Consider the following 13,687-nt stretch of genomic DNA (forward strand, 5'->3'; position numbering starts at 1 on the left):
TGTACAAAGAGGAGCTCTAACAATAATGATGAGAGCAAGAGAAAGAGTGACAGAGAGACAGAGGGAGGGGATACATATGCAGTACCAGCTCTTGCAGTGATAGGAAAACGCTTGCACTCAGCTCCCCGATAAGGCACAATGGTCAGGTCTGCTCAAAGCAGATTGCTTCTAATACTCTGGCTTTGACTGGAATTTGCAAAGTCTTTGCTGTAGCTCAGAACCTAATCATTTAATTGAGCACTTGATTCTCTCCCCTAATTCATTAAAGGGGCAGAAATGATTTTGTAATTAATTCGCGTCACGTCGAGTATGCCAGGTGGGAGTCTGTATGTCTGTCTCTCTGTGAGGCTGCTGACTGTGAGTTTGGAGGTGACTTACACAGTTCAAATGGGAGGAAAATCAGTGGGAGGTGACTTTCAAGCCAACAATAATAGTCAGCCGTTAATCACTCAACTAAGCACAACCGCTGTTACATACCATGCAAAAGGTACTTCGACCACTTGACATTAAGTTTTTCATCAAGTTAATTCAAAATCCATGTTAGTATGACTTTGATGTTGAGTGCTCTGTACCAGTGGTTCTCAAACCTTTTTACATCAAGGACCCCTAAACTGACACAAATTAGAACATGCACCCCCCCATTGGACAAAACTTTGAAACAAACACCAGAAATACACAAATATTTGTTGAGACTGAATAACGTTACTTTTTTTAGTCAATGAACGTTCAAATTACTGCCAGTGGCATGAATTTGAGCAAAAATGTCAAGAAATTTCTGGAAACAAATGTTATATTTCTGGAAAAAAATTTGGTAATATTTCCAGAAAAAGTTGAGGACCCCTTTGAACCCTCTCAAGGACCTTTGGGGGTCCCTGGACCCCACTTTGAGAACCACTGCTCTATACAATAAAAGACAAAACAAAAAAGTATGAATTAGAATGAACAGAAAAAGTTAACTATGTGGGGAGGTATGGGTAATAACAACACTGCCAACCTCCATTAGAATTCTCACTTATTCTGCAGTGTTTTAAAGGGAACGGTTTTTACTTTCATCATTCCTTTAAAGGTGAGACCAGTGTCCTTCTCCTCATCATGTGTCATAAAATATGGACTACAGAGAGCGTATATATTTATAATCGCCCTATCCCGTCATTATACCTAAAGGTACAGAAGGTGCAGGTTTAGCTGATTTTCCAACCAATTTCACCTACAACTGGCTAATAGAGGCCAATGACCTGAAAAAATATTTCAATTTCTATATGTCCCTGGTGATGAAAGGGTGTTAATTTATTTCTCTGAAATAATAGACTGAATGAATAGAGGTCTGAACCTGTGTAATATGGATGACATCTCCACACTGTAAATGAAACAAAGGGGGTTGGAACACAGAGCTACTCAACACATTTCCTTTACGACATAGGAGTGACAGAGTAGACGTTTCTGTGGTTGTAGAAATCTTCCACTGTCCACTAATGCATTCTGACATCAGTGGGTTGCACAACTACAGCGAGAGCTTCACTGAGAGAAGTTTTGTTTTCTGCTCACCGCCTGGGGTAGCACCAGAAATCACTCTACTACTGGACTCCAGAAATGCATTTCAGTACAGACATTATTGATTACTTTGCTTTTTTAGAACACGCTGCCGTCAAAGTCAGATTGGTTTAGCATAAGCTTGACTGCTCATATCGCTGTGGAAATGCAACAAACAAGAGTCAGTGGCTTGGTTGTAGCTAACAGTGCAGCCAGGTGCCTCTCAGCCGCCATCACAGTTCTGCCTGTCTGTTATCAAATACATGTTTGTTGATTGTGTATTGTTACTGTGTGCGCAATGCACTTGCATTGAGTTTGTACATTTTTCCCACAGGCTGTTCAGAGACATTACCATTGAGTAACTCATACAAAATGTATATTGATATTTTCCATACAGACAAACGGCAATGTCTTTGTCAATAGGAGTGGTGCTAAAGTGGTTTTTGTTTTGTTTTAACAGCCCACTACTACCATAAATAGGACTGGACAGTCTTATACATAAATGTTACTTTAATGAGGCAATCTGTGACTTAGTACTACACTTAGTACTACACTTTAAAAAAAAATCAATAACGCTCAAGCAGCAAAGACAGAGACATCCTGACTTTTAGTCTCTTGAATGGGTTAAGCTCCAAAAACGCTAGAAACTACATTCCCCACTTTGCAATTACTCATTCATTACATCCCTACTGCCTCCTGGATGATTTCAAACTCAACAATGCCAGTCTTTAACACAAACCATTTTCACAAACTGAGTAAGAGAGTAAGAAATTCACAAAAATCGGTTGAGTGCGTGTTTAAAGCAAACTGATGAGATGATTTTCCTCATTTCCTAGTTTTACACTTCATTCCTCCGATTAGCAAGATTTTGAAAATACAAAAAATAAGACAGATGAGACCACTAGACTCCTACTGAGATGTTTAGATGGATTTTCTTTTTTCAATGTGCAATGGAAACCAACGTTATAAAGATGAGCAGTTACTTTGGAGAAGCCGCGTGTAGGTAGGCGTTGGTGTAATGAATGCATCTGCCTCAACTGACCTGCGAAGCCTTGTCGGTATGGAACTGAGCCTGGGCCCTGGTCTCCTCCAGCTCCTTCTGCAGTCTTTTGCACTTTGCCCTCCACTGGCGCACAGCCTCCTGAGCCCTGTTCTTCAATTCATCTCTGCTCCTCGTGCTCTCCTGGAGTAACGCCTCAGTCTCCCGCCTCTCTGCCTGCCCTCGGCTCTGAAAGGATGACAGAATTTATGAATAAAGTGTAGAGTCACTTTATAATCTGAATCTAGAGGTGCTTTTTAAGCATGTGGTGGATCCTAAAATGTCTCATAGCTCAGACTCTGAACAATCTCATTATCTGAACTTTTAGTTTTCAGTTCTTTATACTTTTATTTTGTGAATATTGTATCACAATATATTTCTAATTCTAAAGAAAAGAAAGCAACCTTTTGCTCCAGATTTTGATTATCAGTGCACTGATAAACTGCAGCATGACACAGTAACCCAGTGGTTCCCAACCTTTTTTGGCTCGGGACTGCATTTTGACATCACAAATTTCTGGTGACCCTGCGATCATGTGCGGTCGGGTCATGTGAACGCAGCCATCAATCAAACTGCGCCAGCTCAGATATTTTTATGTGCTGCATTTTATTTGAACTTGATTTATATTTGAGAAAGTGAAAAATACAGGTGTTTAAGATTGTGTTTGGTGTTTTTAATGATAATTTTAAAAAGAATAATAATTAGTTTAAAAAATATTTTTGCCAGTATTTTTTTTTATCAATTACTAGACATTTCAGGCGACCCCATTTGAAAAACACTGTAGTAACCATTCAAAATACCTGTATCTCCCTCAACTGTTCCAGCATGCGTTGTTGCTGTTGCTCCCGCCGCGCCAGGTCTGATGACAATTCCTGGTATATAGAAAAGGGAAAAGGTCGAGGATGTGAGTGTACTTATGTGAGCACTACTGCTAATGGAGGGAAAAAGACAGAACAGCGAGGGGCTCTTTGAAAGAATGTTTTCAGGACAATGGGAGCGAGGGAAAGGCAGAAAAAGACAGTGATGATGATGTGAAGAAGGGACGTGAGAGAAGAGAAAAGTTATGCTAGATCGTATGAAAAGATAAACAGTAAAGGGCAGCCATGGTGAGCAAAGAAGAGGACAGCAGACAAAGACATAAAGGTCAAAGAAGACTGAGCTCAGGTTAGTAAATGCTGTTAACAATCGGATTATCTGACATGTTGGTCTGAAAAGTAGTCATAGAGGAGCGCAACACTGGATTTGAGAAAATCACATTCACTTTGAAGTTTCAAGTTTGACTGAAGTGTAAAGCGAGGGCAGGTGAGGACACCCTGGTGCCATTTAGGTATTTATACTGAATCAGTTAGGAGTAATTAGTCATAGCCCGATTAGTCATAGACCTATTAAACTGTATATAAATTCAGCGACTGAAAAATTGAATCTTCCACACCATTCTCCTCATCGCACTTCATTTTTGCTCATTTACCGTTAAAAAATGAAACATTTCAGACGTCTATTTTGATCTAGACATAAAAACCATAAGAGACGCCCCAGGTGATACATGCAAACACCCAATTCATCTTTAAAACGCCTCCTCAGCAATAGGGAAAGCGTGGCAGTTTAAACGCATTTTCAGTGAAAGAAACATCAGAGATTAGAGGAATGTGCCAGAGCTTAAAGTGCAGCAATTCCTGCTAACATTTTATTGATATCCACCATAGCCTTGACTAGCCCCACTTAGCATGGGGATGTGTTTCTCCAGAGTTTTTTTTTTCTTCTTCTTATGTCTTGTTACAGTGATGGAAGTGACACATTGCACCAGTTTGAGAAGGATAAATGACTGCTGGTTGACTTCTGATCTCCTATTCCAACTGTCACTTCATCTGACGATCTTAAGAGGATCAAGTGGCATGGAGTTGGCGGAGGATGCGACCACGGATGAGAGGCACCCTACAAACTGAAATAACCCTGCTCGACATGGGCAAAGTCAAAGTCATGCTTGTGTTGTGCTCATTTGCACTCCAGCTGAGAGCTCCTCAGTGTCGCCCATTAATTCTTTAGAGCCCACTGCAAAGACAGCCAAATGGATGGCTAAGAATGACACTCAACGCAACCGCTGCTGTTACAAGCTCACATTGTTTTACACCCAGTGGGACACGATTTCTCTGACACACACACACCTCCACCTGTACGCTGAGTTGGACCCGCTCCTTCTCCTTCCGCTCCAGAACCCTCTTCAGTTCTTCGGCCTCACCGAGGACAGAGGCCTTGCAGAGCTGGACCCGCAGCTCCGCCACTTCTTTTTCTAGGTCTGAACGATCTAACACATACATAAACACACACACACACAAATAAACTGCTGAATACATTGGGTGGAAACAAGAAAAATAAAACACAGCAACAAGGAAACTGATGGATCAGGGGACGAGAGGAATACATATATCAAAGTTTGGCAAAACTTTTTCAGTAAAAAAATATTTTTAAATCATTTTGAATTATTTTCTAACTTTATCCAGAATTCTTTTTTACCTATTATGCATGGTTCTCTGTCAATCACTTTGCTTGGTCACTTGGGACAGAACAAAACTTGATCGACATGAACAGAATATAAATGAAGTAATAGAGTTGAACGATGCAGGACTCTCCATGTGTGATATCAATAATAAAGATGCTGATGTAAAGTAATAATGCGGATTCAGTCAAGTTATTATGGCATCATGAACCATCCATTTATCCAATCTATAATTTAAAAGCACAACGATCCTGATTGCATATTGAAATACTGTATAACTTGAGATACGCTTAAGATAATCTGTCACTTTCAAACTCTACCTGCCATGTAAAGCCTACTGATGCCCGAAAATCAATACCATTACAAAAGTAAAGCAAGGCACAGAAAGGTAAGATTTTCTATACTTTTCTCTAATCTACCCTCAATTTTCTCGCCTTTGCTGGTAGTAACTTTGACATTATTTTTCTCTTTCTCTTTTCGTACCGTAGTGCAATCAATTTTCTGCCCTCTGACCAACACTCTACTTTAACCCTTGCTGGCCCTGTACCTGATTTCAGGCTGCTCCCTTCTCTCTGCCAAATTCTCACACTCCTAAAGGGTATTTTCATCCAACTTTTGGCACTACAGATGTACTGACTGAAGTTATTATTCAAGGAGAAACTGATAAAAATAACATAATGTATGTACGGGATTGGCATAACGATCTTTAACCTGTCCCTTTCACCTCCATCACAGTCCTGTTTATGCCACTTTCCCTCATCTCCGGAGTCCAGACCTAAATTCAGTACCTGGCTCTCGCAGTCCACCTCTTCCCTGCTCCCTGTCAGTGTAGCTGCCATGTGGCCGAGCAGTGGGCTGAGAAGTCTCCAGCCGGGCCCTCTGAAGCTCGCTGTTCTCCTTCCTCGTCCTCAGCAGCTCACCACGCATGTCCTCCACCTGGGAATCATGTGAGCAGAGACAAAGAGAAAGACATCTGGCTGAAAACACTGACAATGGGGGAAAAAAACCAACACAGAAGGTTTCTGAAAAAGTTTCTCTACAAGGCAAGGCAAGGCAAGGCATTTTGTTTTGTCTCACAAGGGTTTTACATCTGCATACACAAACAGGCACAGTGCCCATGAACGAACCTGCTGAACAAGTGACTCTCTGCTATCCTCTGCCTGTTCTAGTAGTCTTCTGGCTCTCTCCAGATCCTGCTCCACCTGAGGAGAGCATAATAACAAGGCTGTCAGGGAAATACAAAATAATCAAGTGTTAAATTAATGTAGCGCCAGCAGGAGGTGTGACTCACTTGGAGGCTTCAAGATGATCTCCTACAGCATACCATTCAGTATGCAGCATATAGTATTCACAAGTCCACAACGTACACAAACTGAGTTAAGGCACAATTATGAAACGATTTAATTACGAACTTTAATTTAATTTTCAGCTAAAAAGTGTTGATATATTAGTTGCCGTGGTAAAACCTTGAATGCTAACAACCTATACAGCCAATTTTAGTACAATGATGCTGGGAAAAATGAGGTAGACATTTTTGTAAAGAAAACTCTTGTGACTACTCTCGCATCTACTTTGATACAAAAACTGACTGAATTTGTTCACCTTGGACTTTTCCTTGTCTGCTTTCAACAATCTGGATGTCGTGGCCTCCTCTCTCTCATTGGATTGAACTTGGCGTCTCCCTAAGATCTGCAAAAACACAAGCAAAAACACAAACATGGCATTATAAGAGCACACACATATGAATACTGTACAAAGGCAACATAAGAGATACCATTGCATCACGCTATACCCCCATCCTGTCTTCTTGGAACAAGATACTGGCATCATGGTGGATTTGTACAAGAGCTTAGATCCCACTCAATCCCACTCATTCTGAGCAGGCTGTGGTGATGAATTACTGGCTGCTAGCAATAACAGCTACCCAAGTGACTCATCATCTATTTGATTCACATCACAGCGGGCCCATCGGTGGGGAATAAATGTGCCCTCTGCTCTCCCTCCTCTCCTGCTCTTTAGTAGTAAAAGAGATTATTTTCCTCTTCATTTCCTCAAGCTTGTTTATTTACCCTTAATTTTTGGACAAATGCATTATTTCCCATCGCCCCGGGCCCTGCTGGTGTCCCATTAGGGCACTACAGAGGAGAGGGATGCAAATGAATTGGTAGCTACTATCATTACACAGTATGTTGAAAGGTCTAGCTCAGGCAGGTTATCAGGCTGGATGCAGCTACACAGTGACCCTCTGTGGTCTAATCATAAACTGCAGTGGGCAGGGGAGATTAAAACAGAGAGATGCCTGGACACTGATGATCTTATAAAACACACTGTGCCCTCTATACCTGTAACCAAGAAGCAAATATACAAATATATCAAATATGAGCTAACATTATGCCGATAATGTATAATATGAATTAAGTGTATGGCTAAATAGAAAGCAGCAATGTAAGAGAGCAATAGTACAAGGTGATGTATTCTTTACTGTGACTGTGGGCATATACTGAGTGCATCTAGCTATGAGTCTACATCACTAAAGTGCACCTAATGACAGAGCTCTCTCAGCTATTAATGCTTTTAGACAAATGCATGCCTGATATTAAATAAATAAGTCATACGCACACATGACTGGCCTGAAATGCAGAAAAGTTGTAATTGCTACATTTGCAGCGCATCAAAGTAATTGCCTAGGTGTGTTTTATAGTCTCGTAAAGCAGAGCAAAGGGGCTAGGTGACACGGCGGGAGCACTGCTTTAGCAAAACAACAGAAGAAGGTGGTACATTAGAGAGAGAACCTTTCAGCTAAATACAGCCACCCAGCAAGTACAGAGAAATTTCATTTTCTTTTTTTCTGTTATGCGACTATAATTTCATGGACAATACTTGTCACCAGAGTAATAAATCACTGCTATTTAATTGGGTGGGGGACTACTAATCACACCTATTATAATTAGAGGTTTTGGTTGACATTTTTTGTAGACTTCTTTTTTTTAAAGGTGAGGAATAATAACTCAAAAGAGAGCATTAGTAAAATGTTGCAGCACTCATTTGTTAAAACTACAGTGCTTGTATGTTAATCTTTTTGGAAGTTGGCAGTCGGAACAGCTTATGATTTTTTTCCCAAGAAAATGTATTGTGTAAATGCAGTGGTCCTGTTATACAAGAATAACCAACAGGCACTTATTCCCCGTGATATTCTGACAGAGTTCTTATTGGTCTTGCTGCTTTCATTTTCAGTGATTTTTTTTTTTTTGGAGAAGCTTCCCAAGCATCATGTGGCGGGAATTCTCCAACTAATTTGAGAAACATAACAATCCATGATACTAGAAAGTTATTAGAAAGTTGAAAATGTATACACAACAGCACCAGCATGATATTTGAACTATTTTCATTCTGCTCTGTCAGTCAATATCTTCTTAATGAATGTGAAGTCTGCATACCATGTGTAATGTCTCACACCGACTGCTTTGTCTTTTTATGTGTACGCATGTATGCATCACATGTCCTTACAGGGTTCCTACACATTTGAAATTTTAAAATTCCATACTTTTTCCAGACCCTAATTTCTAGACTTCTCTGTAAAAAAATTCAAATAATTTGTGACATTTGAGTAAATACTGTAGATGTAAATCATGTAAATAAATCATGCAATTAATAATTTGTTTTCATTATTCTGAATTTGTATTCCATTATGTCACCAAATAATTTCCAGGAGATTGTAGGTACAATAGTGCATACAATATAATTAACCCAGAAAACTTCAGATAAGAAAGATATTTCCATACAACAGTTTCCATTTTCCATACTTTCCAGACAATCAAATTCTATACTTTTCCATCCTTTCTATACTTGCGTAGGAACCCTGTCCTCCTTAGTGATTGCTTGTAAGATTATATTATAAGATTTTGCTATTATTTTGTGATGTTTAGGCTAATTTGTTCATTTAAAATCCTGACTGTTCTATATGTGTCTTATTAATACGTGTTGTCCTTCAGAAAGACATGAGTAAAGTTTTATATAGTTTTTTTCCATCCTGTGCTGTCACCACTTTATGAATTTATGCGCATGCAATTAGCCTCTGGATTTTCATGGCTCTCTTTTTAAAGAGAGAGAGAGAACGTGAGAGTGTCGGCAGTGGAGATGCGGCAGATGAGTGGTGGGGAGGGGTGTCACCTCCTGCAGCTCGTCAGACATGGCCACCCGCTGCTCGGGCCTTCTCTCTCTCTGCACGCTCCTCTCGTCAGCGTGAATCTCTCTCTGCAGCTCCAACAGACGCCGCTCCACGCGAGACGACACCTGCAGACAGTCAGAGGGAGGACGCTTCAGGTCACGTAAACATCACCGGTAGAAGGAATGGCAGCAGGATATGATAAATGAGACAACAGGAAATTAAAACGCTGGATGACAAAAATATCTTTTAGAGCTGACTGGATGTATTACATTTGTGATGCAAGAATTCGCTGTCTAATCAGGAAGCATCACATCCACCTGCATGAGACAGTTAATACCTTTATCTTGTCACATCCGCAGGCACGACAAGATAAAGAATATTAAATAAGTTGGCTGTCATTTAATGCAGCGTATTGGTCGCGGTAGTGATGGTGCAGTGTGGGGCCACGTGCTTGGAAAGTATACGGCTTTTTCTAAAGTTACAGTTTCATGAAGTTACAGTTGAAGTTACACAAAGCCATTTATCTGATCAGTTGCTGATAAGGAAACAAAAATATCTGCTTTGTACAGTAATTTCATCCATCAATGTACGTGATGTGATGTCCTTGAGTTCAAGACATATCCTGAAAAAGCGTACTTTAAGTATTGAAAGTGAAATACACAACCACAACTCACTGGGTCTTGTCTCAGAGTACTTGTCATGTGCCCTGTGAGGCTCTCCATCGCCCGCCTTGTGTCAATTTCAGACCTGTAAAAACAGACAAATCCAGCAGATTGAAGATATTTACACAGCAGAGATCTTGGCCGTTCTGAGAGATTCTATTCCAGGACATCAATGATTGATTTGAACACATAATGTGATTGCAGGAAGATTAATTTATGCGGCTTAGGGGTGTTGAAATATGGTGATGGATCAATTTGGGCTGGTCAACGAGCCCAGGAAGGAGAGATGTTTTAATAACTTCAAAATGTCAAATTTTAATGCATGTTGGTAGACAGAGCTGCTGCCTTTTGGCTTTGCAGTTGCATCTCCTTAAGTTTCCCATGACACTTTTACCACTTTCTCAAGCATATCAAGGAGATTTCAAAGACCGGAACCCATGCCTTTATTGTCAAAGCTCAAGCAAAAACTTTTTCTGTACAGTGGTTATGAAAAATATAAGATCAATATCCTGCACTGAGGCAAATCCTCATTTAATGTAGAAAATCTTTGGGCAGATGTAGGAAGCGTGCACTAAATTAATAAAGCCACATCCAAATAACCAGACTAGTGTTAAAGAAAAAATGTATCTAGAGTTATTTAAAAGGCATGCAAACTTAGGAGAGAAAGATCATTTAGTATTTCATGAAATAAACTATGACAGATAAGCAGCCTTTAAACTGATTAATGCTTCCCATGCACAATAAATAAAAAGAGCCTGTTTAATAACATTTAATTCTGGAGGGAATTACACAAATATCTGAACACCTTTTACTTTGAATTATCACCATTTCAGATTTCTGGGTTGTAGCTTTTTAAATCTGGCAGTGACAATCTGGTAAAAATATACTGGGCTGTGCTCCAGCCACTCTGCTGTGTGGAAACAAACACATGTACTGTTTTTATTGTTCAGCTTTTGTGTCTCTCCTCTCAGTTACCTGTTCCTCCTGAGGATTTCTCTATCCAGGTCAACAGACAGTCTCTGCTGGTCACTGCGCAGATCCCTCAAGGATTGGTGTACAGAATGAATCTGGGTGAGACAACCACAAACACATACTGAGTATAAAATTAAGACTCAAGCAAAGCAAAGCAAGCCATGATTGCATTTGCATGGATGCATTTATAGCAACTAGTAACCATTCATTGAAACTACATTTAGACTGCAGAATACTGTACATTGTAGACATTTGTAAATTAAAATATCAACATAAACAGTGTAGGGTTTTACTTAAGTTTTGTTATGTTATTTTCCCCCCACAGAATCAGCATGATAAATGTAATATTCATGTTATTCACTTGGTGTAGCTTCTTTTCTGAAACTACATTAAGTAACAAGTTGCACCGGTCTGTTGGCTTTGCTTACATCCTCTTCTCTTGGGCTGGAATCCTTGAAGCGAACGCCTGCAGAATGAGACCTCCTCCTCCTTGCTTGAGTGCCTTTGTAGTCCCTCAGTGGAGAGGTCGGGTAGAAACGTGGCCCCTCTGAAATCACAGATGCACATATGTTATAACGTGTTTGTTTTTGGAAACAATATTATGAATCAGAAGTCAGAGCTTTTGTAACCTTTGAAAAATTATAACACAAACACAACTCCACAAATTCACCAACGGTACAAATATAAATAATTAAGATGGCCAGCGGCTTTCACCTCTGTATTGTACTCCTGCCTTACCCTGGTTATCTGAATACATCTGTCAGCAAGAGCATTTCTGTTTCTCCATACCTGATCCTGAGTCAGCCTCCAGGTCACTGGTATGCAAGGTGGAGGCCGAGGCTGAAGCACTCCGAGCCCCATTGGACCTGCTCAGCCTCTGCGTCTGCAGCTGACTGATTGACTCCTCCAGGTTTTCCCTGAGCTGGTGTAAAAAAAAAAGTAAACAGGGCTGACTCACCAAGAAAATGGAAAATAACACATCTCCTGAATAAAATCACACTTGGAAGTAAAATCTCAATAATTATAAGGAATAAACAACAATAATATGACTAGGCATTCAGATTGCTATGTTATTGTCTTTGAAGTACTTGGTTATGCACCGAGGATGTGGATATATGAATCCACCAAGCCCCTCACACTGCCCCATCCACTCATTCTTCAGTGTTACTGACAAAATACTCCGGTACATGTTGAAATTGAAAGTTTTCTTAAAGCAGAAATAAGCGATCCGGTCGTTTTGGCTAACTTTCTGTCAGCCGATGGAGTTAGCAGTCCCTGCCCTTGTCCCTACGTCACCATTTTCACACGCATCCCTTGGCTGCACACACAGAGAGGACCGCCCCTTTATGCCGTTCTCTCTCCTCATTGGATAACGGTCGTAGGATACAAGGAAAGTTTTCTCCTGGGCTTACAGCAGAGCAGAGTGACTGACAGACCCGTGTTTCAGACCAAACACTCTATATAAGTGATTGCTGTCGGAGGATATAACTATTTAAGACTTACATTAACACAAATATTGCGCTTACTTCTGCTTTAAGCTTTGATGATTTTATTGAAAAAAGCCCAAATGAGTATGAGTTTAGTATTTCAACAACATGTATGTGGAACAAACCAGACATTACAATATGACCAAACGTGCAATTGTGTGCATCTTTGGGTGTAAATAAAAAATGCATCAATGAATAGAACAGGTGTCATACCAGTGCCATGGCTTCAGCCTGATCATCTGTATGATCCCTGTACTGGCCCAGCATCCGGTCTACTTTGGTCAAGTTTCTGCTGGTGTCCTGGCAGAGAAAAAGATGCTATTAGCTGACAGTTATTTAAAGGGATCATCAATATTGAAAATACAGAAGCCGATGTGCTGCACAGACAGAAAAACGTCAGACTACTACAGAAACGAACGTTAAATATTTGTGGCTGAATGAAATGTGAGCATGCAGCATGCATCTATCTCACGAGGCACAGTGGAGTACCTGCAGAGTGTTTGCCAGGGTGCTGATCTTCTTGGAAATGTCTGCTGTCCGTTCATCACCCCCACTCCCACTGCCTCTGCTCCCGTCCCGTCCGGGTCTCCGGTGGGCTTCACGCCCCCGAGCCCTGCGTCCAGCCGGCGTCCTGTCGAATGAATCCGTCTCGCTGGATGTGTCCATGGTTTGGGGCACAAAATCTACAGGAGGGGGCGACGGAAAACGGCTGACCAGGCGAATATGACGATTAGTGACCAGCACTAGCTAACTGTTAACTGCAACGTTAATCAGATTAACGAACAAAGTGGGGCGGTTTAGGACTTTCTTTACAATGGGTATTTTTGTCATAGCATAACATGGAAGCTTGGTCATCGTTACCTTAACAACCGACGATGAAAAAGAAGAAACTATCTGAGCAGCGACACAGTGCAGTTGACACGGTCCACTCCCAGATCAATCACAGCCCTGGACATTGTTGTGGGTGATGCTCCTCCTGACTAGCAACAAGTGGCAACTGTTGTGAACGTTAGCTAGCTAACCCAACGCTAGCCAACTAACTAAGCTGTGATACAACACCGTAAAACTGCAAAAACACTGCATAAGTCCAGAGGAAACAGAAGAAATACATACAACCGTACTAAATACGTTACAACCGAGCCGTTAGTATTTCGCTGTACGGGCGGTAGCTAACGGAAGAGCAGCCCTGAGTTTCACTGTGCTATGGCAACTTGAACTAGCCGCGTCTGAACAGGAAAACAACGGACCACGGCTGCCCCAAGGCATGCCGGGAACTGTAGGATTCTCACAATGGAGCAGTGTGGGAATTTATTATTTGTGAACTACATTGTCCAA

At 40.9% G+C, this 13,687-nt stretch overlaps 1 protein-coding gene across 2 annotated transcripts in view; it reads right to left on the reverse strand.

Moving 5' to 3' along the window:
- cep128 (centrosomal protein 128) overlaps positions 1 to 13,586 on the reverse strand; it is a 36,985-nt gene extending 23,399 nt beyond the window's left edge. Inside the window, exons 1-13 of one of the 2 annotated variants that reach the window (XM_085771765.1) lie at positions 12,842 to 13,586; positions 12,566 to 12,652; positions 11,655 to 11,787; positions 11,294 to 11,412; positions 10,869 to 10,960; positions 9,906 to 9,978; positions 9,234 to 9,356; positions 6,666 to 6,752; positions 6,191 to 6,265; positions 5,852 to 5,999; positions 4,732 to 4,871; positions 3,370 to 3,441; positions 2,573 to 2,758 (exon numbers count right to left, since the gene is read on the reverse strand). In XM_085771765.1, coding sequence (XP_085627891.1) covers positions 2,573 to 2,758; positions 3,370 to 3,441; positions 4,732 to 4,871; positions 5,852 to 5,999; positions 6,191 to 6,265; positions 6,666 to 6,752; positions 9,234 to 9,356; positions 9,906 to 9,978; positions 10,869 to 10,960; positions 11,294 to 11,412; positions 11,655 to 11,787; positions 12,566 to 12,652; positions 12,842 to 13,018 — 1,512 coding nt within the window. In that variant the 5' untranslated portion in view covers positions 13,019 to 13,586. The remainder of the gene's footprint in view (positions 1 to 2,572; positions 2,759 to 3,369; positions 3,442 to 4,731; positions 4,872 to 5,851; positions 6,000 to 6,190; positions 6,266 to 6,665; positions 6,753 to 9,233; positions 9,357 to 9,905; positions 9,979 to 10,868; positions 10,961 to 11,293; positions 11,413 to 11,654; positions 11,788 to 12,565; positions 12,653 to 12,841) is intronic. The other variant, XM_085771766.1, reaches the window with a different exon arrangement.
- Between the last annotated feature and the right edge of the window lie 101 nt (positions 13,587 to 13,687).

The sequence above is a fragment of the Trachurus japonicus genome, chromosome 24, assembly GCF_045865225.1.
Source record: "Trachurus japonicus isolate A0001 chromosome 24, Traja_1.0".
Classification (NCBI taxonomy): Eukaryota; Metazoa; Chordata; class Actinopteri; order Carangiformes; family Carangidae; genus Trachurus; species Trachurus japonicus.